The sequence below is a fragment of the Hyaena hyaena genome, unplaced genomic scaffold (genome assembly GCF_003009895.1).
Source record: "Hyaena hyaena isolate Hyena2069 unplaced genomic scaffold, ASM300989v1 scaffold_297, whole genome shotgun sequence".
Lineage (NCBI taxonomy): Eukaryota > Metazoa > Chordata > Mammalia > Carnivora > Hyaenidae > Hyaena > Hyaena hyaena.
In genome coordinates this window covers 1,718,127-1,743,251 of record NW_024080929.1, presented here as the reverse complement: position 1 = coordinate 1,743,251, position 25,125 = coordinate 1,718,127, and the positions used below count along the sequence as shown (strand labels likewise).

Here is a 25,125-nt window from a genome sequence, read left to right as displayed (position 1 = left end):
AGAATGTCTGGTCCACATTTAAATTATTAATGTAAGCATAACTGTTAAAAAGTTATCAAAAGACTGATTCTATTGAATTGGCCTCTGCTATTCATTTTGTTTCCTCCTGGAGGTTTCTGTTTGGCAGTGACAGCATGATTCCTAAACTACGTTATTATTCTGCATTTTTTTGGTAAATTTTCTGCATGTGTTTTTTAGACAAAAGAAAAATCACCAGTTTATAAAAAGGGAGCCTGAAGAGTTTGCTCCTGAAATACAGACATGAGGCTTTATAAAAAGGATATTGGTTTCTTGCTATAAAAAGCGACCGAAAGGTGTCAGACCTGAAAACAAATTCTCACAGTGTTTTCAGTGTTGGCTGTTTACAAGGCATTCAATAGAACAGAGATAGATGGATACTGTACAGTTTTGTGTAATAACTTGCTATGTTAGACAGTGTCCTAGAGGAATCGGGTATATGAAGTCCCTCACCACCAATTCTTAATTGCTTATTGATTCCAAAGTGCCCCACTGGAGAGATTGACAAGAAATTCACTGTGCTTTAGAAACTCTACTGAAATGTCTACAGTGTTTCTCACTCAGTGCTGCCTAGTCTCTTTTTAGCTAGCCCTGCACTGGGGTCCTAAACATCTGGTGTCAGAATTACAAGTTGCTGGTGTTTCTCCCCCTTGACAGCCAGAATTGTTGTGAGACAACAAACTGGTAGGCTCAATCAGGAGTGAAGAGCGAGGCTGGGGAGCTGCCTTGCCACCCCCCCGGGAGTCTCCAGCATTCTTGAGATAGGGAGACAAGGGGCACTTGTGTTTGTCACTCTTGGATTTGCCAATGAGTTTCTTTCCCACATACGCATTTTAAGTGCTATGTATGTAAACAACCCTCTACAGAAGGAAGATTGTCGCGTGTATGAGCAACATGACACAGGGGAGAAATAGCACAGGCGCCTATGTTTTCAATAGAAAGGTCATGGACTAGCACATTTTGCATCCCCGGAAAGTTACCCCAAAGGATGATTATCAATCTATCTCTTATGGTTGCTTAACTGTGGATCAGTGGCCAAAGGAGAAATCACAAGAAAATAAACCCAACATATTACAGTGTTTTTTAAAATAACAACAACAAAAACATAAAAACTTGAAAGCACCAGTAGCCATGTTGGACACTTGAGCAGAAGTACCCTATTGTAACAGTAAGCTTGGGTTTGTACTCTGAACGTTCTCTTCTCCTTTACATGGAATCACCAAGCGAGTCTGAGTCATCCAAGGACAGAGGCAGGTACAGATCCTGTAAGAAGATAAGATACCAAGTTAACTTTCCTTTTTTTGCCATCTGAGGTGCTGCAATGGGAAAAATCACATGGTTGCTTTTTTAATTAATACTTTCTTTAATTTTTTAAAATTGTTATTGAGACAGAGAGAGAGAGAAAGAACAAGCAGGAGAGGGGCAGAGAGAGAGAGAATCACAAGCAGGCTCTGTGCTCTCAGCGTGGAGCCTGATGCAGGGCTCGAACTCATGATCCGTGAGATCACGACCTAAACTGAAATCAAAAGTCAGATGCTTAACCGACTGAGCCATCTAGGGGCCCCTCTAATTTTTATCTTGAACTAATTATAGGTTCATAGGAAGCTGAAGTACAGGGAGGTATACTTGTGCCAGTATATCCTTCACTCAATTTCCCCCAATGGTAATATCTGACCATTTTCCATGCAGTCGTGTGTATGGAGTGGTGTAGTCTTATGAAATTTTACCACATGTGTATATCAGTGTGACTACCACCACAGCTGAGATAAAGACCTGTATCTTTGTCAAAGGGCTCCGTCATGCTACCCCATTTAGAGCTACATTCCCACCTCCCCATCTCCTACCTCCAAACCTCCCTGGCGACCAATAATCTGTTTCCCATCTCTACAGTCTTGTCATTCCAAGAACATTATATAAATGGAATCATACAATATGTAACCTTTTGGGACCAGCACTTCCCATTCAGCATAATTCCCCGGAGATTCATATAAGCTGTAGTGACTGTGCACTCCTTTATATTGCTGAGCAGTATTCCACAGTGTGATTATAGCACAGTTTGGTTAACTCTTCACCGACTGAAGGGCACGGGGGTTATTACAAACAAAGCTTGCAATAAACATTCCCATACAGGTTTTTGTGTGAATGTAAGTTTTCATTTCTCAGGAATAAACGCTCACGAGTATGGCTGCAGAGTTGCATTGTAATTGGGTGTTTCATTTGTAAAGACTGCAGTATCATTTTCCAGAGTGGGTGTACTATTTCATTCTCACCAGAAAAGTATTAGTGATTTGGTCTATCCACAGCCACACCAGTATTTGGTGTTTGCACTACTTTTTTATTTTAGCTATTCCCATGGGTTTGTAGTGCTATCTCTTTGTGATTTTGATTTGCATTTTCCTGATGGTTAATGGCTTTAAACATCTTTTCATGTGCACAGTTGGCATCTGTAATTCCTCCTCAGTGAAACGTTTCTTTGGATCTTTTGTTCATTATCTAATTGGATTTCTTCTTTCTTACTGTTGAGTTTTAACAGTTGTTTTTATACTCTACATATGTCTCTAGGTTGATCTGTGGCTCACAAGTTTTTTCTCCCACTCTGTAGCTTGTCTCTTCATACCTTTAGGGTGGTCTTTGACAGAGCAAAAGTTTTGAATTTTGATGAGGTCCAATTTATTATTTTTTATTATTATGGATGGTGCTTTTGTTGTCAAACCTAAGAATTCTTTGCCTAGTGAAAGATCAACAAGATCTTCTCTTATGTTTCCTTTCTACATGTTTTACACATACATCTCTAGTCTATTTTTGAGTTATTTTTTGCATACGATGTAAGGTTTAGATTAGGGGTCATTTTTTTGGCCTATGGATATCTAATTGCTCCAGCACCACTTATTGAAAAGGCTATCTTTCCTCCATTCATTGGGCTTGTGCCTTTGTCAAAAATCAGTGGTGAATATATACATGTGTGTTCATTTCAGGCTCCCAGAGAACTCCCAGGCCCTGAACAAATGCCTGACCCAGAAAAAGTACCCCATTTTCCTACTTCTAACTTATTTCCTAATGCTTTTGCACCAGGAGTTAGGATCCATGGATCTAATACAGCCCAAGCCTTTTGTCAGACGTCTCCTATGTCTGTAGGAGATGGGGAGATGATATGACATTGGTTTTTCCCATTGTCCTCAGAGCTGTATTTGGAAGTACTTGTGATTCTTCTTGGACTTACTTCACCCATAGTCTAAATCAGTGATTTTCAAATCTCTTTCTTCTCCTTCTAAATCCTCCATTCAAGTGAAATTTTTTTGGAAACCCAAAACATAAAATAAATAAAAGTGCAGTTGTTGTAGTTGAATAAGACATGGGGGCGGGGGTCAGAATCCCACATTATCTTATCATTCACATTATCGCAAGATACTAAAGGGAACTGAAAAAATTAAGCTCAACTCTCTAGGTATTTAAGATACCCTTCTTGGTGTAATAATAAACTGAAGAGAACTTCAGTCGAGAGCTGTCCAAAAAATTGGAGCATACAGCTTCTCTGTAAGTTAGATGAAAAAAGACAAGAATACGGAAGAGAGTGACTTATTCATCTAGCATTAAGAATGCTTCTTACTGTGGGATGCCTGGCTGGCTCAGTCGGTAGAGTGCACAACTCTGGATCTTGGGGTTGTAAGTGTGATCCTCATGTTGGGTGTAGACATTACTTAACAATAAAATCTTTTAAAAAAACAATAATTTTTGCTGAGATGGAAGGGGCAAGAAAACTTTTAGGCAGATTCAATGGAAATAGAAGCAAAGTGTATTCAGAAGCCTGGGCTTTTATTTTTTATTTTTTTTCTTAAATAGTTTATTGTCAAGTTGGTTTACATATAACACAGAAACCTGGGCTTTTAGCCCCTGAATAATTAGTACTGTGGCATTGAACAAGTCTTCAAATTTTGGTGTCTTCATCAAGAAAATTCAAACTTTGGGATGGACAGTATGTAAAGTCTCTTCTACCTCTCAGACTATTATTTGGGACTATCCAGGGAAAACAATTATTTCAAAGCACAAGAAAGGCAACTATAGCAAATAGACTCACTTCTCACTGACCTGCCATCCCTTCACTGTAAATCAGGGGCTGGCAAACTTTTTTTGCAAAGGGCTAGATAGTAATTATTTGGGTTCTCTTGGCTGGTCACCTTTGGTGTCTGTAATGCAGTCCTGTTTGTTTGGGTTTAGTTTTTTATAACTCTTTAAAGATGTAAGAAACATTATTTTTTACATTGGGGGGGGCATCCCCAAACAACCAGGCCATGGACAGAATTTGGCAGCCTTGTTCTAAACTACCAAGCACAGTCTTTTATAAAACTGACAAACAGGTAGGAAGTGCAAGGCTGAGGGAACAGGAGTTCAATAAAAACTTGTAAAATTGAACTGAGGCAAAGTGGCATATGATTGAGTCACACCTTTGAATGGATTTTATTTTTCTTATACTTGAATAAAGTGAAAATTAGACATAGACTAAAGTATCTTTGAGCTCTAGACACCCAGAACAGTGAAGAAAGACTTTGAAAATGTGCTCCCACATAAATGCAATGACACTGGAAAAATTGTCAAAATCAATATTCTCAAAACTCTGGAAATTAACCAAAAGCTTGCAGCAATCCAAGAGGTGTTTATTCAAAAAAAATGGCTGAATTGCAGTAAGAATACCAAAATGTGCAGTGCTTTAGCTTCTTCTCTTTCCCTTCTCTATCTCTCCACACTCTGGGTAGCTTTGAAAGCCAATAGCCTCGGGGCACCTGGGTGGCTCAGTCAGTAAAGCATCTGACTCTTGATTTTGACTCAGCTCTTTATCTCATGGTTTATGAGATCGAGCCTGGCATCGAGCTCTCTGCTGGCAGTACGGGGCCTGCATGGGATTCTCTTTCCCTCTCTCTCTCTGCCCCTCGCCTGCTCACTCACTCTGTTTCTCTCTCAAAATAAATAAACATTTTTAAAAAACCAAGAAAGAAAGCCAATAGTCTCACAATTACGGTATCTGAACAACAGCAACTTAGTAGCAACTGGAAGATGCAGAATGAGTTGGGAGCTCCCTGAAATGCCCCATTCCCAGAGAATTGTCACTCTTCAACCGATCCGGTACCTCCTTGGAAATTCCCACTTGTAGGGCTCTCCTTCATTTGACCTGATGCAGAGTACACTCACTGTGAACAGCCTTTTCAGGGAGCATTAATCAGCTACAATTGTTTAAAATCACAGCTGCCTAAAGTAAAGGAACCCATTGGGGCAAATGAAGCTGCTCAAAACCTTAAAAGGAAAAGGTAGAGAATTAATGTCCATAGGAGACTTTGAAAAGCTCCAACATATTTTTAGCCATCTCTATGACATGGCACATATTTAGGACTGGGTGTATTCTGGGAAAAGACCTAAGAAGGCCCTAATCTCTCACCTATGGTTGTTATTGTGGCCCTGCACAAGCAACAAATGAAGGCTAAGGCAAAGATATAAAGTGCCTGACAGGGCACTGAAATAATGCCCCAACACACACACACACACACACACACACACACACACACACACAGTGTCTCTGCCAAGGCAGGAGACTTATTGGTTCACTGCATTTAAGAAAATCTAGCAAAATTATCCTTCAAGAATGAAGGAGAAAATAAGACATTCCCAGATAAACAAAGAGCATTCATTGCTAGCAGACATATCCTCCAAGAATACTAAAGAGAATCCTTCAGGGAGAAAAGAAAGGACAATAGACAGTAATTCAAATCCACATAAGAAAGAAAGAACACTGGTAAAGGTAAATACATAGGTAAATACAAAAGACAAAACAAATTGATTTTTATAACTCTTTTCTTCTATTATCCAGTTCAAAAGACAACTTCATGGAAGTGTAATTATATAAGTGTGTTGATGGAATTATTATGTATAAAGATGTAATTTGTATGTCAATAAGAGCACAAAAGGAGGGGGAGGGACAAGCTATACTATAGTAAGTATTTTTTATATTCAATTGAAATTAAGTTGATATTATTCCAAAGTAGATTGCATTAAGATATTAATTGTACCCCCCAGGGCAGCCACCAAGAAAATAACTCAGAATGAAATTAGTAAAAATACAACAAAGACATTAAAATGATATGTGTCAGGGGAGGTTGGGTGGCTCAGTCAGTTAAAAGTCGACTTTGGCTCAGGTCATGATCTTGTGGTTTGTGAGTTTGAGCCTTGCATTGGACTCTGTGCTGAGAGCTGGGAGCCTGGAGCCTGCTTCAGATTCTGTGTCACCCTCTCTCTCTGCCCTTCCCCTGCTCATGCTCTCTCTCTCTCTCTCGCTCTCTCTCTCTTTCTTTCTCTCTCAAAAATAAATAAACATTTAAAAAATAAAATAAAATGGTATGTGTTATCCAAATGGTTATCTAACACAATAAAGAGCAGGAATTAAGGAATAAAGGAACAAAAAAGATATAAGACATATAGAAAATTACAAAATGGCAGATGTAATTTGTACCTTACCAGTAATTACATTAAACATAAGTAGATTAAGCACTCAAATGAAAAGGCACATTTGTGGAATGGATTTAAGAAAACAACATGATCCAGCTCTATGATGCTTGAAAGAGACGCAATTTAAAGACACAAATACGTTGAAAGCAAAAGGATGGAAAAAGACTTACATGCAGTTAGTAACCAAAAGAGAACTGGCGAGACTATACTAATAACAGAAAAAAATAGACTTCAAGCCAAAATTTTTTACTAAAACAAATAAGGACGTTTTCTAATGATAAAAGAAATCCAAACATCTGAAAACATAATTATAAACATATATGTGCCTTAACAAAAGAGCCCCAAACTATGTAAAGCAAAAAGCACTTAATTGAAGGAATCAACAACTCAGCTATAATAGTTAAAGACATCAATACTCCACCTTCAATAATGTACAGAATAACTAGGGAGAAGACCAACAAGGAAAGAGAAGACTTGAACAACACTACAAAATACTACACATCTATAGAATACTCCATTTGACAACAGCAAAATAAACATTCTTCTCAAGGGCCCGTGGAACATTCTGCAGAATAGATCAAATGTTAGGTCATAAAACAAGTCTCAATAAATGTAAAAGGATTGAAATCATACAAAGTATGTTCTTTGACTACAGTAGAAATAAATTAGAAAGAAATAACAGAAAGATATTTTGGGGGGTGCTGGGCAGCTCAGTCGGTTTAGTGTCCAACTCTTGATCTCAGCTCAGTTCTTGATTTCAAGGTTGTGAGATTGAGCCCCGCCCAGTGTGGAACCCACATTAAAAAAAAAAAAAAAAAAAAAAAAGGAAAGAAAGATATTTGGAAAATTTACAAATACATGGAAATTAACATATTGCTAAATAACCAATGGGTCAAAGAAGGAATCACAAGGGAATTTAGAAAAGACTTTTGAGATAAAAGAAAATGAAATAACAATACAGGAAAAGTTATGAGATGCAGCCAAAGCAGTGATCAGAGGGAAATTTATATGAAATGTTCAAAATATGTTAACTCGTCAAAACAGAGAATAGATTAGTGGTTGCCAGGGATTGGGTGGAGGGAGAAGGGGCTGTGACTACTCTTGAGGGTAATGAGTATATTCTGGTACAAGTTTGTGATTACACTGAAAACTACTAAAGTGCATACTGTGAAAAGGTGAATTTTATAGTATGTGAATTACATCTCAAAAAGCTGTTCTTTAAAATAGTAGTACCTTTGAAAATCCCTTATGCTGACAACTGAATACTGATTATGTGATTCCTGAGCATACAACCCTATACAGCAATATGCACGCATCGAGGTATAATGTATATGGTAATATCCAGCATGTAAAGATGTGTAAAAATGTAAGAGACAGTTTTGTAGCGGTTTTGTTCTAGGACTATACTGTAACTATTGATGAACTCCATTAGATAGAAGATCTTTCAGGTTCCTTCTGGTTCTAAAATTCTATAAAATAGAAGTGAGATCATTGCAGTTTGTGTTTTATTAGTCAGACCAAAGCAAGAAATATAAGACAGACACTGCCGTGTTTATGAGCTCCCTGGGCATTTTTTGGGCAATATAGAAGGGCCTTTCCATTCTGGAGGCCTCTTTGAGTCCCACCACACTGACCCACTGGGGCTTTAGCATTCACCCTTGCTCTTGATTATTCATGTAACAGACCTTTCTGTGTAGTTGGTTGGTCTGTGGAAATAATTATAGGAGAAGACTATTTCAGACCTATATTTAGAGGAAGTGGGGACAGGCCTAAGGGTAGCATCATGAAGAGATTTCACTTGGGATGGGCAAGGTGAGGTACAGGCTATGGAGAGAATCCATAGGACTAGGCTAGGGAATGAACTTCTGTGCTTCTGTTCTCTATCCACTTATTTAGTATTCCAAATGTATTTTCTTGTGTGGGTAGAACAATGTTCAGGAAAAGGAATTATCTCAACACTGTGTTTTTGTTGATCAATATGTAGAAATACAGAAACACACATATTGCTTAACAATACAAATAATTTGCACCTGAAATTCATTTGCTTGGTCCCTTGGAGCCCCACAGAACAAAATGTTTGTAACAAATGCAGCTGTGCTGGCGATACTATTGCATTAGAGAAAACAAAAACTTGGTCTCTGATCCAAGGAGCTTATAGTCCAAAGGAAGTCAGAGAGGAGTTTTGAGAACCCTGGCTTCTAGTTTGCGTTTGGTTTTTCCCAAATGTGCCCTGCACTTTTCTGATGCTGTGGCTTTGTTCTTGAAAATGCTGGAATGCCCATTCTCATCAAAAGCCTACCCAGGCTTCAAGGCCCCAGCTAAATGTCACCTTGTCCGCAAAAAGTTCCCCATCTCCCACCCTCCCCCAGTCAGATGCCTTACCCACCCCTCTTTGTGCTCCTATAGTCCTTTTGTTTGGTCTTGATTACACTACCAAAATCCCCTTAGAGTGGTGTCTGTGTTTTAAGGACCAGGACCCTGCTTTATTCATCAAACTATCTCTCCAAGCACTTATAGGATGACAGTAAAAAGGTCTGGAAACATAGAGGAAAATGTACATTTAAATCTGAGCCGATGGGGCGCCTGGGTGGCTTAGTCGGTTAAGCGTCCGACTTTCGCTTAGGTCATGATCTCGCGGTTCGTGGGTTCGAGCCCCGCGTCGGGCTCTGTGCTGACTGCCAGCTCAGAGCCTGGAGCCTGTTTCAGTCTGTGACTCCNTTTAATAGAGACCCTTTATCTTAAATCCCTCTATTCCTCAAAAGTTATATACTTTTTCCTTGACCTTTTCATCACTCTACCAGAATAGAAATGATGAAACTTGGGACATAAAATCATTAGCCAAAATTACCTCATGTATACTCAAATCATAATAGGATATGGATATTGAATGATTAGGATTTATGAATATCTAAAATATTTTTAACAGACTCTTTCCAATTTTTTTTTCCCAATTAGACTGATTCTTTAAAATGCAATATTTCAGTCTGTGACTCCCTCTCTCTCTGACCCTCCCCTGCTCACACTGTCTCTCTCTCTCCTAGAAATAAATAAAACATTAAAAAAAATAAATAAATAAATCTGAGCCGAAGTCAATGGTTCCACCAACTGAGCCACCTATGTGCCCCAGCTCTATTTTCAAATAATATGTCAAATATATTTCTCTTCGATATCTAGACAACTTTGCAAGCAAAGTGCCTCCAAATATAAAGGTATGGATGCAAATCACTAATCTGGCAAAACATATTTTTAATAAACGAGAGAGTTTCACTATATGTCTAGGTTTTTTGAACATCTTTAATGTGCTACCTTCTCCAAAGTGTTGAATCATACAGGGGTTGTCTTTAACCTCGGCACCCACTTTTTGTCATTTGTAAAGTGGAAACTCCACCTGCCCTATTTCTCTCACAGTGTTATCACCAAGGCAAATGGGAAAATGACTAGCAAAAGGATGAAGCAGTATAGAAATGCAAAATGTTGTTCACATTAACTATCCAAGGATTTACTTTGTGTCCATATTGTAGCACTTGAGTATGTGGACTTTGGCTAACCCCATCACAGCTGCATTAAAGAGGATTCTCCATGAGCTGCTTAAGAGGGGAAGCCAAGAGGCTGATTACAGCTTAGGGCCCTGCCACAGCCATCAAAAGTTACCAAAGGGATGCTGGGACTTCAAGTTTGTTTCCAATTGCGCAGGAGGAAAGTCATGGCCTCAACCACCTGCTTCCTGTCTCCACCATGACTCACACCTTTCAGGTCCACTTGGATGGGAGTACAGATGAGAAGGGCTTGGGCCCACTGCCCAAGGACCTTGACGGTGCTGAGACCCAGGTAGCTGTGTAAAAGAAGGAGCAAGAAGCTGAGTCCTGGGACCCAGGGGGACTGAGCCAAGGTCACAAGATACTTTTTAGCTTATTCAGAAACACCAGTTCACCCTCCATCATTGGTGGTGTAAGCATGAGGTTATTGCCCCCTGATAGAATGCAGTGCTAAGAGACACACAACATCACTTCCATGTCAATTCTGCCCTTAATGCATACTATGGACTTACAAAGAAACATCAAGCACACCTAAATAAGAGGACATGCTACCAAATAACTGGCCTGTACTCTCCATTTCTACAATATGCTGTCAAAAAGAAAGACTCAAGAACTTTTCAAGATTAAAGAAGACTAAAAGGGACATCCCAACCAAAGGCGATGTGTCATCCCAGATTGGATCTTGGCCCAGAACAAGAATGTTATTGGGGCAACTGATAAAGTTTTAATATGGGCTGTAGGGTATATAATAGTGCTTCACCAGTGCAAAGTTCCTGATTTTAATAACTGTACTATTGTCATGAATGAAAATGTCCTTATTTTCCTATTCAGTGTATAGGAAATACACACTGAAGTATGTAGGGGTCAAAGGGTATGATATCTGCAACTTAATATCTATCAAGTGGTTAAAAAAATGGCAAAGTGTGTGTGTGTGTGTGTGTGTGTGTGTAAAAGTAAATGGGGCAAAACGTAAACAATTGGTGAATCTGTGTAAACAGTATACAGAAATTTTTTTATGTTATTCTTGTGACTCTTCCATAAATTTGAAATGATCTCAAAGAAGTTAAAAAATCAGTATCAAGTTCACCAACATCCAACTGTTTCTTAAAGGTTCACCAAAACCCAAAATTTTGCTCTAGGAAACTCTATAATTTATTATTTAATGGTTGCTTGCTTCACTGTCATAACAAAAAGAGTAATTTTAAAAATAAGGGGAGGCACTAAAAATCCCACAGTGAAGAAAACAGTGAGGCTCTGACAATGCTGCCACCTATAGTTTGTTCTAGTCCTTCAATAGTTAAATCAGTTTGGAGAATTGAGTCAAAACAAAACACCCCCACCCAAAGCCTGCAAACCCAACCAGAAGAAATTGTTTAATACTGCCAGCCCTTCACCTTAGCATAAATGAACTGAGCGCGTCAAATTGAAAAACTGAATGACTTTCGTGAGCAGACTAAATAAATGCACAAGCAGCCCCATCCCTTTGGGAAGTTACTGATGAAAGGTGCTGGGGCAGGTCACACTTCTCAGAAAGACAATAAGGGCAGAAGTGCATAGGGCAAAGCTACAGTAAGAATCAGGGTAACGCCGAAGTTTCTGTTGGAGCGTCCATAGGAACAAGCTTTGCTGCTCAGAATAACTGAAAACTGACTGAAACTCCACGCCACAACCTCTAGGTAACATTAGCTACACAGACAGTTCAGCAGACCAAAGAAGCTTTGGGGAAACAAAATAGCTGAGCAGGACAATTAGAAGGTTCTGGTTGGGGTCAATACCAGAAAGTTAAAGGGATCATTAAAGGAACGGAACAGGAACTAGGAATGACAGAACAGGTAATGGTCAGATTAACCAGGAAATTAAAGCCCTAGTGGAGAGAGAAGAAAATGAAAATGAATGTCAGGCAGTGGTGTGCTGTTAAATGTTTAACAACCAATTTTCTGGGGCAGGGGGAAACAACAGCTTTGATTTATAGTGCTTGCTGATTTCCATGGTGCAAATATTCCCACCACAACTGAGTTCTGGCTATCAACAGGATGTCACTGAACACAGAGCTGGGAAGCAATGTTCACAGTCAGCTCTTGTGAGCTAGTGTGAACTGGCTCCAGCATCCTGCTGGTAACCTGGGTGCCAGTCTTATGTGTGACACTACCTAGCTCTCACCCTAGTAGCTTGACCTTCCTGGCTCTTAATTTTCTCCCCTGAAAAACGCTAACCTCACAAGATTATTGAGAGAATCAAAGGAAATTAATGTATCTCCATCTAAAATCTTTTTCAGCTCTGACCATCTATGGTAGGTACCGTGATGGAATTAGCCACGTTGGTGGCTTTTCACCTTTTACCATCTCAACCCAAGTCTTCTTAAAAAAATTTTTTTAATGTTTTATTTATTTCTGAGAGAGAGACAGCATGAGCAGGGGAGGTTCAGAGAGAGAGGGAGACACAGAATCTGAAGCAGGCTCCAGACTCTCAGCTAGCTGTCAGCACAGAGCCCGACGTGGGGCTAGAACCCACGAACCACGAGATCATGACCTGAGCCAAAGTTGGACGCTTAACCGACTGAGCCACCCAGGCACCCCATCTCAACCCAAGTGTTCTGAGCAGGAAGAAGTCAAAAGAATCCTAGAGGAATCTGCACCAGAGTGAGCTCATCAGAGCAGAAACCACATTCACATTGCCTCAGAGATGAGGTTCAAGGCAGTGACCACTTCAGATTTTCTATACAGAAGAGACTTCTGAGTGGGAATCTGCTTGGAAAGTGGGGCTAGAGAATTTACAAACTTCTACTCTTTTAGTGGCATATTTACTTTGAGTGACTTAGACATGTAAATGGTGCCCAGGGTCAATGTGGCATATATGTGTCCTCTCTTCCCATGCTGTACCAGAATCTGCCTGGGAACGAAGAATACACAGCAAAACTAGGGTCTGTTCATATTTTGATGTCCAGCAAATCTAAAGGGAGTAACTCAGTGCTAACTTTCTTTGACTGCTGTCTTTGTCAGTTCTACAGACTGGTGCCTGGGAACATACATTGTCCTCAATGCCCTCTTTGCTATGACTCTGAATTGGAAGGAAAAGAGCCAAGCTCATCCTCTGAGCCATCATTTGGTGACACCATTAGGTCAGAATGTGTGTTTAGGACCTTTGTTACCTCTTCTTTTTGGTTAAGTGTCACTGGAAGTAGACAAACGTGTTAGCGGGGGCTGAGGTCAGAGGAATAAATAAAAGCGACCAGAAGCTTGGCCCCTGCTGGGATTCCCAGGCCTTTTTGCTCAAGGACCAGATGAAGGGAAAGTCTGGCCTTGGTGCACGGTTGAAGTAGGATGGCAGAGCAAACCCTCACCCAGCCATTCAAAGAAGTCCAAGTGCAAAGGGGTTTAGTAAGGTATAAGAGACATAATACCTTGTGCTTCCGGAGACTGCCAGGACTGGTGGGCGTGGAAATGGGTGACTGTTTAGACTTGGGGGTGGAGAGCTGGCTGCTGGAGGTCCCGTTTGCTAGCCCAAGGCAAGAGAAAAGGAAAGGATAAGAATCAACAGCATACAAAAGAACCAGTTATCCTTCCCCTCCGAAGACACTAAAAACATTCAAGCAAGGTACACAGACAACCAAGTGATTTGATGAGCGGAACAAAGGTGAAAAGAAACACATTCTTCAGAAAGGCCAGAACTGCAATCCTCAGTTAATTAGATCCTGGAGCAGTGCAGGGCCCATAATCCTCCCACCCTTTCCCCTGAGCGCTTCCAATTACAGGGCTCTGGTTATTTTCAAACCTTTCTCATATTCATTCCCAAGTTTGACCCTAACACCATCTCTGGGAGGTAGTCCGGGAACATATGATTTCGTTTCGAGGTTACAAGTGAGAAAAAAAGTAAGGCACAAAGCAGATGATGTGGCAGATAGTCAATCTCTCCCCACTCTCTTTCTTCTCACCTCCCTGCCACCCCACTCTCTACCTTGCCTCATCCTGGCAGAAAAGAACAGAAGGAAAGAAAGACAACGGGAGCTAGCTACTCAGGAAGAAGACTGAAAAGAAAATGGAGGAGAAACAGTGTGAGACATAAAGAAAGGCTTGGACAGCAAGATGGGAAGAGGAGGGAATCAAAAAAAGAGAGAAAGAGATCAGGACTGGAGAGGAGGGGAGATGGGGAAGACAGGGTAAGAGATCAGAAGAAAAGAACGAAGATGTTTGAAATCAGGAGAAAGGCACAGAGACCGAGGAAAGCAGACAGTGGTGGCCAGAGTCAGGGTGCACCGCCTTTTCTCTCTAGGCCAACAAAATGCTAAAAATGAGATGGTTTAGTATGCAACATCTTGATAGTCCATTGTGTTTGCAAATCGTTTTATATTCCCTTTGCTACTGAGTTTTTTAAATATACCATCATGTAAAAAAAAATGTGGTGCATGGGATGGAACAATTAAACAGCTTTTGAGTGGACACATGTTTAGACATCTGCTAAAGTTAAGTTCTTTGTTATTTTTTTCATGTTTATTCATTTTTGGGAGACAGAGAGAGACAGCACGAGCCAGGGAGGGGCAGAGAGTGAGGAAGACACAGAATCCAAAGCAGGCTCCAAGCTCTGAGATGTCAGCACCCAATGTGAGGCTCTAAACCAGGAACTATGAGATCATGACCTGAGCTGAAGTCAGATGCTTAACCGGCTAAGCCATCCAGGTGCCCTAGAGTTAATTTTTTTTTTTAATCTAAGGACCAATATTATCAGAGATATTCTGAAATGCACTTCAAAAATAAAGGGATATTTTGTAAATATCCCAAATGTCCGTGGGAGCAGGGAGAGGGAGAGGGAGAAGGAGAGAAATGAAAAGGAAGAGAAGGCAGGAGGGAGGAGAGAGAGAACTGAAAAAGTTAAGCAGGAGAGTAGCCTGAGGGTGTTTCTGTTAGTCTCACACAAAAGCTTAAACTGTTGTATCATGAGTATATCCTGAGGATATACTTCCTCTCCTCTACTTACAGCAACTTTTCCCTAGGTTCTGGAACCTGAGTATCAACAGTAGAGGTGGAAGAGACATCAATGGGGTGGTTTATCTTGAGTTTATCCAAGAGCAAGTAAGCTGAAGAATGGGCATGTAGGCATCCACTGTCTGGGTTGACCTGTGTATTAGTGAATGCATCTCTCGCCCACTCACTGAGAGACCTCTCTCCCTGTTAGGGCTTCCTGGAAGACATTCATTCATTCATTTAGCCAGTTGTTACGAGGTGCTTTGTCTAAACCAGGTCAAGTGTTAGACATGGGGTTTTCAGAGACAAGTAAGTCACATCCTGTGGTGAAGTAGGCAAGAATACGGTGGGCTAAATACTATGGCACATCCATGCAGAGGTAATTCTTAGAGATGAGGAGAGGCTTTGAAATCAGGGGACCGGGAGGCATAAAGAAGGAGACAAACTGAGAAAAGTCTTGAATGATGACTTTGGAATAACTGGAGACGAATCTATGGAGACAGAAGGTAGTAGATGAGTGGTTTCCAGGGGCTGGTCAGGGTTGAAGTGACCAGTTGTGGGGGAAATGAAGAGTGTCCACTAATAGGTGCAGAGTTTATTTTAGAGGGACAAAGATATTCTGGCAATAAATAGTGGAGAGTGTTGCACAATTTTGTGGTTAAATGAAAATCCATTGAGCTGTACATTCTAAATGAGGAAATTCTTATGTGAATTGTATCTCAAAGCCCTTAGAAAAAGATGAATTGAAACTAGAAGGCAGAAAAAGTTATTCTAGAATTTAGGATTGCACCAGTAGGGGCAAGGACATGGAGGTGTAAAAGAATACAGTACATTTGCAGAGTGCAAATAGTTCAAAATGACTCAAGCACAGGGTGCCAGCAGTGAGTTCCAAAAGATGAGACTGGAGATGGGCATAAAGGACAGACCACGGGATCCTTTTGTGGGACCTTTTGTTTGGGATTGATTTGTGAAAGAACTCTGAGAGTGAAACTATCAAATTTGCATTTTAAAACGGTTTCTCCAACGGCACCTGGGTGGCTCAGTCGGTTGGGTGTCCGACTTTGGCTCAGGTCACGATCACACAGTTCGTGGGTTCGAGCCCCACATCGGGCTCTGTGCTGACAGCTAGCTCAGGGCCTAGAGCCTGCTTTGGATTCTGTGTCTCCCTCTCTCTCTGAACCTCCCCTGCTCACACTGTCTCTCTGTCTCTCAGAAATAAATAAAAAACATTTAAAAATTTAAAAAAACTATTACTCCAGCTATTGTGGTAAAGCTGGGGTGGGCTGGGGTGGGCTGGGGTAAGGATAGAAGCAAAGAAATTGGTTAGAAGACAATGCACTAGTCCATTGTGAGACATGATCATGAATTAATTAAAGTAGTGGGGAGGGAGAGAAAGGACAAGATGGAAGATAGAGGCCTAGAAGACAGACAAGCTTAGAGTGTTATGTGCACACACCATGTAAACCACCCCAAGAGGAATGTGACTTGTGCTAACCAGCACAGAGACTGTGAGAGCTAGGCTTGTCCAGGGTACTAAGCTTTCTGGTGAATAAAGGAGGCACTGTGGAAAAAGCAAGAGTGTGGAGCCACATTGGGGCAAAGTAGTCTGTTACAGGAATAGGAAGGAGTTACGGGGCACTTTCAGTGCCTGAAGGACCTAGCAGGTCCTCCCTAGCAGGACCTGACCATAGTATTCAAGATAGAGAACAATCTTGGGGATCAGTCTGAGTTTATGTAATGCCAGTCTTCCCAAAGATCCCTGACCTCAGCCACAAAGGTTAACAGATGTAGGCATCCCCAGGTTAAGTTCTGGCATTTTGTTCCAATAATTGATGCCTCCTTTGGCAACAACAGATTGTAGTTCCTCAGTATTTGTCAGCCACGGTGCACAGTGGTGGTTACTATACTCCCAATGTGCAAACTGTCTTTTTCTACCTACACTCTTATTTAGCTGAGGATGAGCCCACCAGTCTTGCCAAGATGAGAACATTGTGAACCATAAGCATGTCTGCTTGTGAGGCAGTTTCTACCTGTTTATTGGCCATAGACCTGCACATACAGGTTCTTGTGCAACTTCCAGTACTTTCCTCAATATCCTCTGAAACTCTCTCACTTAAAAAGTTTAGGGGTAGTGCATAAATACATATTTTATTAATACCTTTCTCTATTCTCTGTGTGTGCATCTGTGTTTAGTCTCTGCCACTTCTCAGCTACTCAATCTTAAGCTTCCCATAATAAAAGACTTTATTGTGTCATCCACATTCAACAAGCATTTTGAAAATTAGTGTCTTAATTCTTTAACTGCCACTCACAGCCTGGTTGAAAAAATGCAAACACTTTCCCAGAATTCTTTTTTTTTTTTTATATTTTTAATGTTTTATTTATTTATTTATTTCTGAGAGAGAGAAAGAGAAAGAGAGACAGTGTGAGCAGGGGAAGGGCAGAGAGCGAGGGAGACACAGAATCTGAAACAGGCTCCAGGCTCTGAGCTGTCAGCACAGAGCCCGACGCGGGGCTCGAACCCACGAACCGTGAGATCATGACCTGAGCCGAAGTCGGACGCTTAACTGACTGAGCCACCCAGGCGCCCCAACACTTTCCCAGAATTCTTGATGGAAAAAAAAGAAACCAAAGATGGACACAGAGAAATAAAAGAACATAGACATGCACAAGCAAATGTCAATTCCTCACAAGATGAAGGAACTCCTATATTTATAGATTAGATAAAAGTACACTCAATGTGCACTTCTTCTATGGGTTCTGTGGGGAAAAAATTTAGGAGGGTGCAACTTGATATAGATTCTGAAGCCAATTCATAGAAATGTCAAGTAAAAGAGGAGCAGGGAAAAACGCAAAGAGGGCCTGATGAATTGTGCACTGTCTTACATTGGCAAATCCATGCAGAAGGCCATGACAGTTCATTGTGACAGTGGCTTGACACTTGACATCCCTTATTGTCCTTTATTTTTCTTTATTAAATGTCGTTAGCTCTTGTTTCTGAGCTTCTAATTATCAGCTACAATTTGGGGATGCACTGGGAGAGACTGCATCCCCTTTTAGTTGTCTCCCTTTCTCATTTCCCTCCTCAGAACAGCATTGTCTCACTGTGGCCACCTTTATTTCCCCATAGTCCAAATTCCTTCCTTCCTTTCTTGTCATTGTACATATAAGTTTTTTTCCCTCTACAACAGTGTACATCAGAACTTTTTAGTCTCCTATGACATCTTATCAATAAAAAACAAGATAATAATTAGTGCGTTTTAACTATGCAATAGGCCAGGCACTCTGCGTGCACTCCCCCCCCCCAAAAAAAAAAAAAAACCAGCCTCTTTTAGTTGTATTCTCATTTCCATGGTGAAAGAGAAGCTTGCTCCAGTTAGAGATAGCAAAGTCAAGATTTGAACACAGGTCTCTCTGACCCCAAAGTTTGTGTGTGTTTCAGTTTGTTTTCAGTGTTTGCTACATCACTCTTCCTTTTATAAATTAATTGCTTCTGGAACTCCTTCCCATGACAACTTTCTGACAGAGGAAGGAAGGGGGCAGAAATGTTCCTGTAGAGAAAACAGAGATAAAGTAGGACAAGGTAGAAGCAGACACCAGGGATTAGAGAAGTCTTTTGGACTTTTATTCCACTTATCTAGTTTAGATTAGAAAGTATTTAGCAAGAACTTTCTTTTATTCACCAAACAGACTGGATGTCATAGACAATGTCATTAAACAGTAGCATACAGAACTCAGCATGGCATGTAACTACCATCAGGCCACAGAGCTCTCTGGGAAGATGGTATCTGTGCTATATCTATTACTTTCCTCAGCTGGTGTCCCTCAGCTATGCAGCACAATGGCCGAGCTTGGCTCAGCATATAGTCTTATCTCATTAGCTTCTCTGGATCATTATGCCTTCCCTTGCCCAAGCGCTCATCTTTAAATCCTTGGCTGAGTCAGAATGGAGCTGGACAAACCCAAACAAAAGATGGCTGTTAAGGTAACTAGGTTGACTTGCCTATTTATGCGAATGTAAACATATGGGGGAGAAAGGGAATTGCCTATTTATAGGAATTTAAACATATGGGGGGAAGGGGCTCCCAGGAGTGAGGAATAAGGTGGGCTGAGTCAGTTTCCAAAGAACAAGGAGAAGGACCAATTTCTGGCATGGACAGCCAAGGACAGAGTATGGTCCCCAGCCAAGCAGAGTTGATGCTGAGCTCCTAGACTATGGATTTCCTTGTCTGGAGGCTGGACTGGTCCTTGGAAATTGGGATCCAGCTGCATATAAGGTGGGTGTAAGTAGCCCCAGATGTGGCAATTATAGAACTGTCTGGGCAGCGAGTTAGACATGTCAATATACTTTATGGGTTCAAGTCTGGATGGCCAGAATGGCACAGAAAGAAAAGAGCCAGTTTGGCATCAGCTTTTTAACCAAATTGATAATGCTCATTCACTTAGCTCTGGCTTTTCCTTCCATTTGAATCACAATGCTTCAGCTCAACTCAAAAGCAAGCCTATTGGTTTTGGCTGGATGTCTATCTTGAAATATTGCCCACTAAAAATAACCCATCTTTAGAAAAAGCCATGACAATAATTTGAGAGCCACTTTAATAATTGCAGTTGTATGACATGGAAAGAGCCTAAGTATCCATCAACTGATGAATGGATCAAGAAGATGTGGTTTATCTATACAATGGAATACTACATGACAATGAGAAAGAATGAAATCTGGCCATTTGCAGCAACATGGATGGAACTTGAGGGTGTTATGCTGAGCGAAATAAGTCAGGCAGAGAAGGACAGATACCATATGTTTGCACTTATAGGAGGATTAGGAGGAACTTAACAGAGGACCATGGGGGAGAAGAAGGGGAAAAGTAGTGGGGGAGAGGGAAGGAGCAAACCATGAGAGACTCCTGAATGCTGAGAACAAACTGAGGGCTGATGGGGTTGTGGGGAGGGGAAGAGGGGTGATGGTCATGGGTGAGGGCACTTGTTGGGATGAGCACGGGTGTTACATGGAAACCAACTTGACAATAAACTATTTAAAAATAAAAAAATAATAGTAATAATTGCAGTTGTAGGGGCACCCGGTTGGTGTCAGTTAAGCGTCTGATTCTTGATTTAGGCTTAGGTCACAATCTCACAGTTCGTGCATTTGACTCCCACCTCGGACGCTGCACTGAAAGTGCAGAGCTTGTTGGGATTCTGTCTCCCTATCTCTCTGCCCCTCCCCTGCTCGCTCTTGCTCTCTTTCTCTCTCTCTCTCTCTCTCTCAAATAAATAAGTAAACATTTTTAAAAACTTTAAAAATAAAAAAATTGCAGTTTTATTTCTACAATTATTTTCAAAGCATTTTACCATGTATGAATTCACATGATTCTCCTGATAACCTCAAGAAATGATGGCCAGGAATTAATGGTCTCCTTTTAATCATAAGAATATAGAGGTTTAGAGAGAGTAGAACTTAAAGGGTATAAATTACTTGTCCTCAATGGATGGTGGCCTCAGGGATTTACTTGCAGATTCGTTTCAAAATTGCCTTAGGGTTAGCACCTCATATGCCTCCCACCGTGACCTTGTAGTGACTAGTTCTCTGTGTTGTCATCTCCAATTCCCTAATGCCTTGCAGAGGGAGATCTCAATACATAATTCAGCCACTCCCTCACTTTTTCTCATATTGAGATGCTCTAAGTGTTCCTTCATTCCAGTTCAAACACACCCTGTTTGCTCCCTACCTACACAGGGAATTTTTCTGGAAGGCCATCCAAGTAGAACCAAGGTGGTTTCAGCTTACTTCAGAACAAGGCCAAGACACAGAGCCTGTGGTCTTCACACATTTATTCCAAAGAGCCCTTCAGATGGGTGTCTGGACGGGTTTAGGTAATTGTTTCTGCTCAGTGGAAAAGCTTGTGTCACTCTCCCCAGACCCATCCATTAGGGAAGCAAGAACTGAGGGTTCAGGAACAGTTCTTCACTGATGTGATCATACTGCTGGTTCCCAGGCCAAATTCAATCCTAGGTTGTGAGACGCTGTAACTTCAGGAGTTTGAATTTGAATTTTAAATCTATTTCCTACAGAGTCTTGGGCAGCATGCAGTTTGGAATGTTCTAAAGAAAGAGAGAAATAAAAATTTTCCCTGTTGCAAAACAAACATGTATACCCATTCCTACAATATTTTGACACAGATCGGTTTCCCTCAAGAAGAAGACATCTGTAAGAAGACTGATGGAAGTGCCAGGATTGTTTTCTCAGACTTAATAATGCTGACAACATTTACTTCCAGTTGAAGGTGGTTCTGTGGGAACATGTTTCTAGCGGAAAAAGCCTATTGTCAATGCTCACTGCTGGTTTCATGGGGTAGAAACTAGAAAAAAACTACATGGCTCTTAATTTGTGGAAACACACACTTTGGAACCAGTCAAGGTTCCAAATTCTGGCTTATCCTGGATGTGTGACCTGACATGTAACCTAACCTCTGTAGGTCTTAGTTACCCTATCTGTAACATTTGAATGACAATAATGCATATGTCAATTGTTGTTTTGAGGATTACACAACAGCTAAGTGCCTTAGTATGTAGAAAGGGCTTCGTAAAGACATCTTCTTCTCTTAATATTACTATTACCACTACTAGAAATGGAAGGACATGAGCAACTATGCAATATATAGGCACTGAGTTAGGAAATCCCACGTCTACAAGAGATGACTTATCAATCTCAATGGGCTGAGGACTTTCTTTGGCTAGCAGGTCAGGCGTTAGAGGACTGAAGCTTTCCCAAGTAAAGCCCATTGCTTTTTGGTTTCTTGCTGTGCTTCCAAAAACATAGCCCTTGGCCCTCTGCACCTCTCTCTTTTTACTCTCGCAGCCATTGCCACAGAGGTGGTCAATGAATGCAATGTGGAACCACTGAAGGTTCTACGTTAGGGGGTGACACAATGGAAATGTGTTTTAGGATGAGAAATATGGTGGCACCACACCAGATGCAAAAGGGGACAGAGAATTGAAACAGGGATACTACTTAGGAGTCTGTTGAGTAATCCCAGCATCACATGATGAAGGAAAGGAAGGAACTTCTGTGTGAGTAATGTAAAAATGATTCAAAGGTTCGACGCAGCATATGGCTGACTTGAAGGATTAAAGAGTAGGAAGAATCAAAGATAATACCAAGGCATTGGGCCCAGGGAATAGAATAGAATAGATTCTATTCACAGACAGGGAGTTGAGGGTAGAAATGCTTTTGGTCTTTAGACACATTATATTTGGTACATTTAAGTAAGATTGCCTGGTAGGCATTCATGGGATTAACATCCAGAAGAAAAGTTGGGGCTGGAGATGTAGATTTAACAGCCACTTCCCTTGACTTTCATATGCTGTATTCATCACCATCCCTACTCATTTGTTCATGCTTCCCCACAACACCCCCATCAGAAATAATCTATTTTCAGGTGGCTTATTCTATTGAGCATCCGACTCTTGATTTTAGCTGAATCTCATGATCCTAGGGTCATGGGATTGAGCCCCGTGTCTCTGGAAATTCTGTCCCTTTCTCCCTCTGCCCCTCTCACCGACTTGTGCTTTCTATCTCTTTATCACTTTAAAATTTAAAAAAAAAAAAGACAAATACATTTCCTATCAATTGAAATATAACCCTTCTTCAAACCCAGTTTTTCCAGGAAGCCTTCCTTACTGCCTATATCTCGCATTCACTTGGCATTGAAACAAATCATTACTGTTAACTCATATTTAGCACCACAGTGTCATGGTTAAATTGTGGACTGTGGAGCCAGACTTCCTGGATTCAAACCTCAACTCTACCACCTAGGAGCTGTGAGGTATTGGGCAGGTTACTTAGCTTTCATATGCTCTGGTTTTTTCATCTGCAAAAGGGGGGGCAAAAGTGCCTACCTCATAAGGTTATTATAAAGATTAAATTGGTTAATACATGCATAGTGGTTAGAACAGTTGCTTGGCACATAAGAAGAACTATATAAGTATTTGCAAATATTCTTTTTGTTAAATGTATATGGATACTGGTTCCCGAAATAAATCATAAGCTTCTTAGTGACAGGGAATTCTTCTTATTCCTTTTCCGCATAGTACCTAGCACTATTAGATATTCCATCCAAACTCTGGAGAGTCAGTTGCATTTAAACACAAGTCCCAGACTGCAGTAGGTGTATAGGGCTCCTATTATGGGGAGGTGGGTCAACACTACCACATCCCAAGCCCTGTGGAGTGTTCAGTGGTCCCCATTATATTGCTTTTGCCAACAATTTCTCAAGTGGTTCTCCAATACCAATTGAAACGTTGCCTTAGCTATGGGGCAGTTCTTCCAGTGAAACTTGACATAAGCTGTGGTTTTAGAAAGAATCAGAATGAGGGAGAGACAAGGGATGCTTTTATCTTCCCGAAGCACCAATTCACTTTGGAGTGACAGTAGAGGAGATGATGGAATGTCTAGGACTGGGGCCTGGGAACAGAGGTGCCCAATTCCTCATAGCTGTGCTTTATGTAGCACAAAGAGAACGACACACATGCCATTCCATTCCCCTGCCTACAGGTGAGGGAAGGTGGAAGGAAGCAGAGAAGCAGGGACTATCCAACAGAGACCTTTCTATTTACCAGTCTGGAGCTCCCACACCTTGCCTCAGAGACAGTGCAGGGATTGTCTGCCGGGAAGTCAGGGCAGCTGGGCTCTCGCTCTTGGGTAGTAAATAGTTGCATGACATTGGGAAGACCACAAGATACTGAACCTCTTTATATCTTAGTTCCCCCATCAAAAAGAAAAAAAAAATGGATGATTTTCTTTTCCCAACCTAATTCGTGGTGCTATTATGACAACTGAGGTAATGAATTTGGAAGTGTTTTTGCAAAGTGCAGAGCATTTAATATATGTAGAAGATCGTTATCTTCAACCTTTCTAAGACAGAGAGGAAAGTTATTATGCTGTCTAGTACAGTAGCCACTCGTCACATTTGCCTTTGAGCATTTGAAGCGTGATGAGCCACAGTTAAGATGTTCTGTAAGACACAGCCCAATTTCAAAGAATGGAAAAAACCTCATTGGGTTTTTTTTGCATTGATTACATGGTGAAATTATAATATTTTGGATATATTGAGTAGAGGAAAATATATTATCAAAACGGATTTCTCCTGTTTCTTTGACCTTTTTAACTGTGGCTATTAGAAAATTTAAAATTATGTACAAGGCTCACATTATGTTTCTATTGGATAGAGCTGGTCTAGACAGTCACATTCAGGAAGGACAGAATAGCTAGGTCCCTCCTCAGGCAACCCAAAGCAGCCTGTTCAGTTCCAAAGAAAAATATTCCTGGATACAATTCTCCCATGGACACACACACCCCCTTCACTGCTGTTTTTTGTCCCTTGACCTCCCTTTACAAAGGCTGTATATTTTGGCGTAGAATCCATTCTTTCTCAGAGGGTTGGGAACAGGAAAGATTTGACTTTCAGGAATAGGTACACATAGGTTGGGGGAAAAGAGGGTAGGGAACATTGGGTTGCTACAACAATGACTTACTACTGAATAACGGCAAACTAATTATCACATTGTAATTCTCTCAACCTACCAGGGTGGGTAATTAGCTTCCTTGGAGGCTCCTTAAGAAAAAAATAAAAAAAGAAAGAAAGAAAAAGAAAAGACTCCTTCCCAGCAACTAGCTACTTTGTCCTTTTAATTCAATTCAATTCAACTGGAGGTAGTTGCTGAAAAGGAAAAATTAACACATTAATGGCTGAAATGAAACAGCAAGGGACACACTAGAAAGGTCTTCGTTTAGTTCTGAGGCCAGGCTTACCTTTGCCCATCAAAGTGGCAAGTCCGGGGTTAATCAAAATGGGGGCACTAGACAAGCTTTCTTCAAACATGCCGTAGGAGACCTCTGGACTCAGATTTTCTCTGCTTTACCACAGATTTTCTCTGCAGTACCACTCGTCCTACTATAAAGACAGAGATAGCTAATGGGACTTGAATTCTAAGAGTCCATCAGCTCTGCCCAGGAAGAAAGAATGAGAGCTCTTTATAGCATTATTATGTAGGCAACCGAATCCTTCCTTAACTTACTTAGGGTTTAGCAACAGACATTCCATTTGGGGCACATTCAATATTGG

The 25,125-nt window shown here is 40.9% G+C and overlaps 1 protein-coding gene across 2 annotated transcripts in view; it reads right to left on the bottom strand.

Annotated features, from left to right (window-relative positions):
* Positions 1-1,166: 1,166 nt before the first annotated feature.
* DCX (doublecortin) overlaps positions 1,167-25,125 on the bottom strand; it is a 112,350-nt gene continuing 88,391 nt past the window's right edge. For both annotated transcript variants that reach the window (XM_039247427.1, XM_039247428.1), the window contains exons 5-6: positions 13,447-13,541; positions 1,167-1,281 (exon numbers count right to left, since the gene is read on the bottom strand). In XM_039247427.1, coding sequence (XP_039103358.1) covers positions 1,225-1,281; positions 13,447-13,541 — 152 coding nt within the window. In that variant the 3' untranslated portion in view covers positions 1,167-1,224. The remainder of the gene's footprint in view (positions 1,282-13,446; positions 13,542-25,125) is intronic.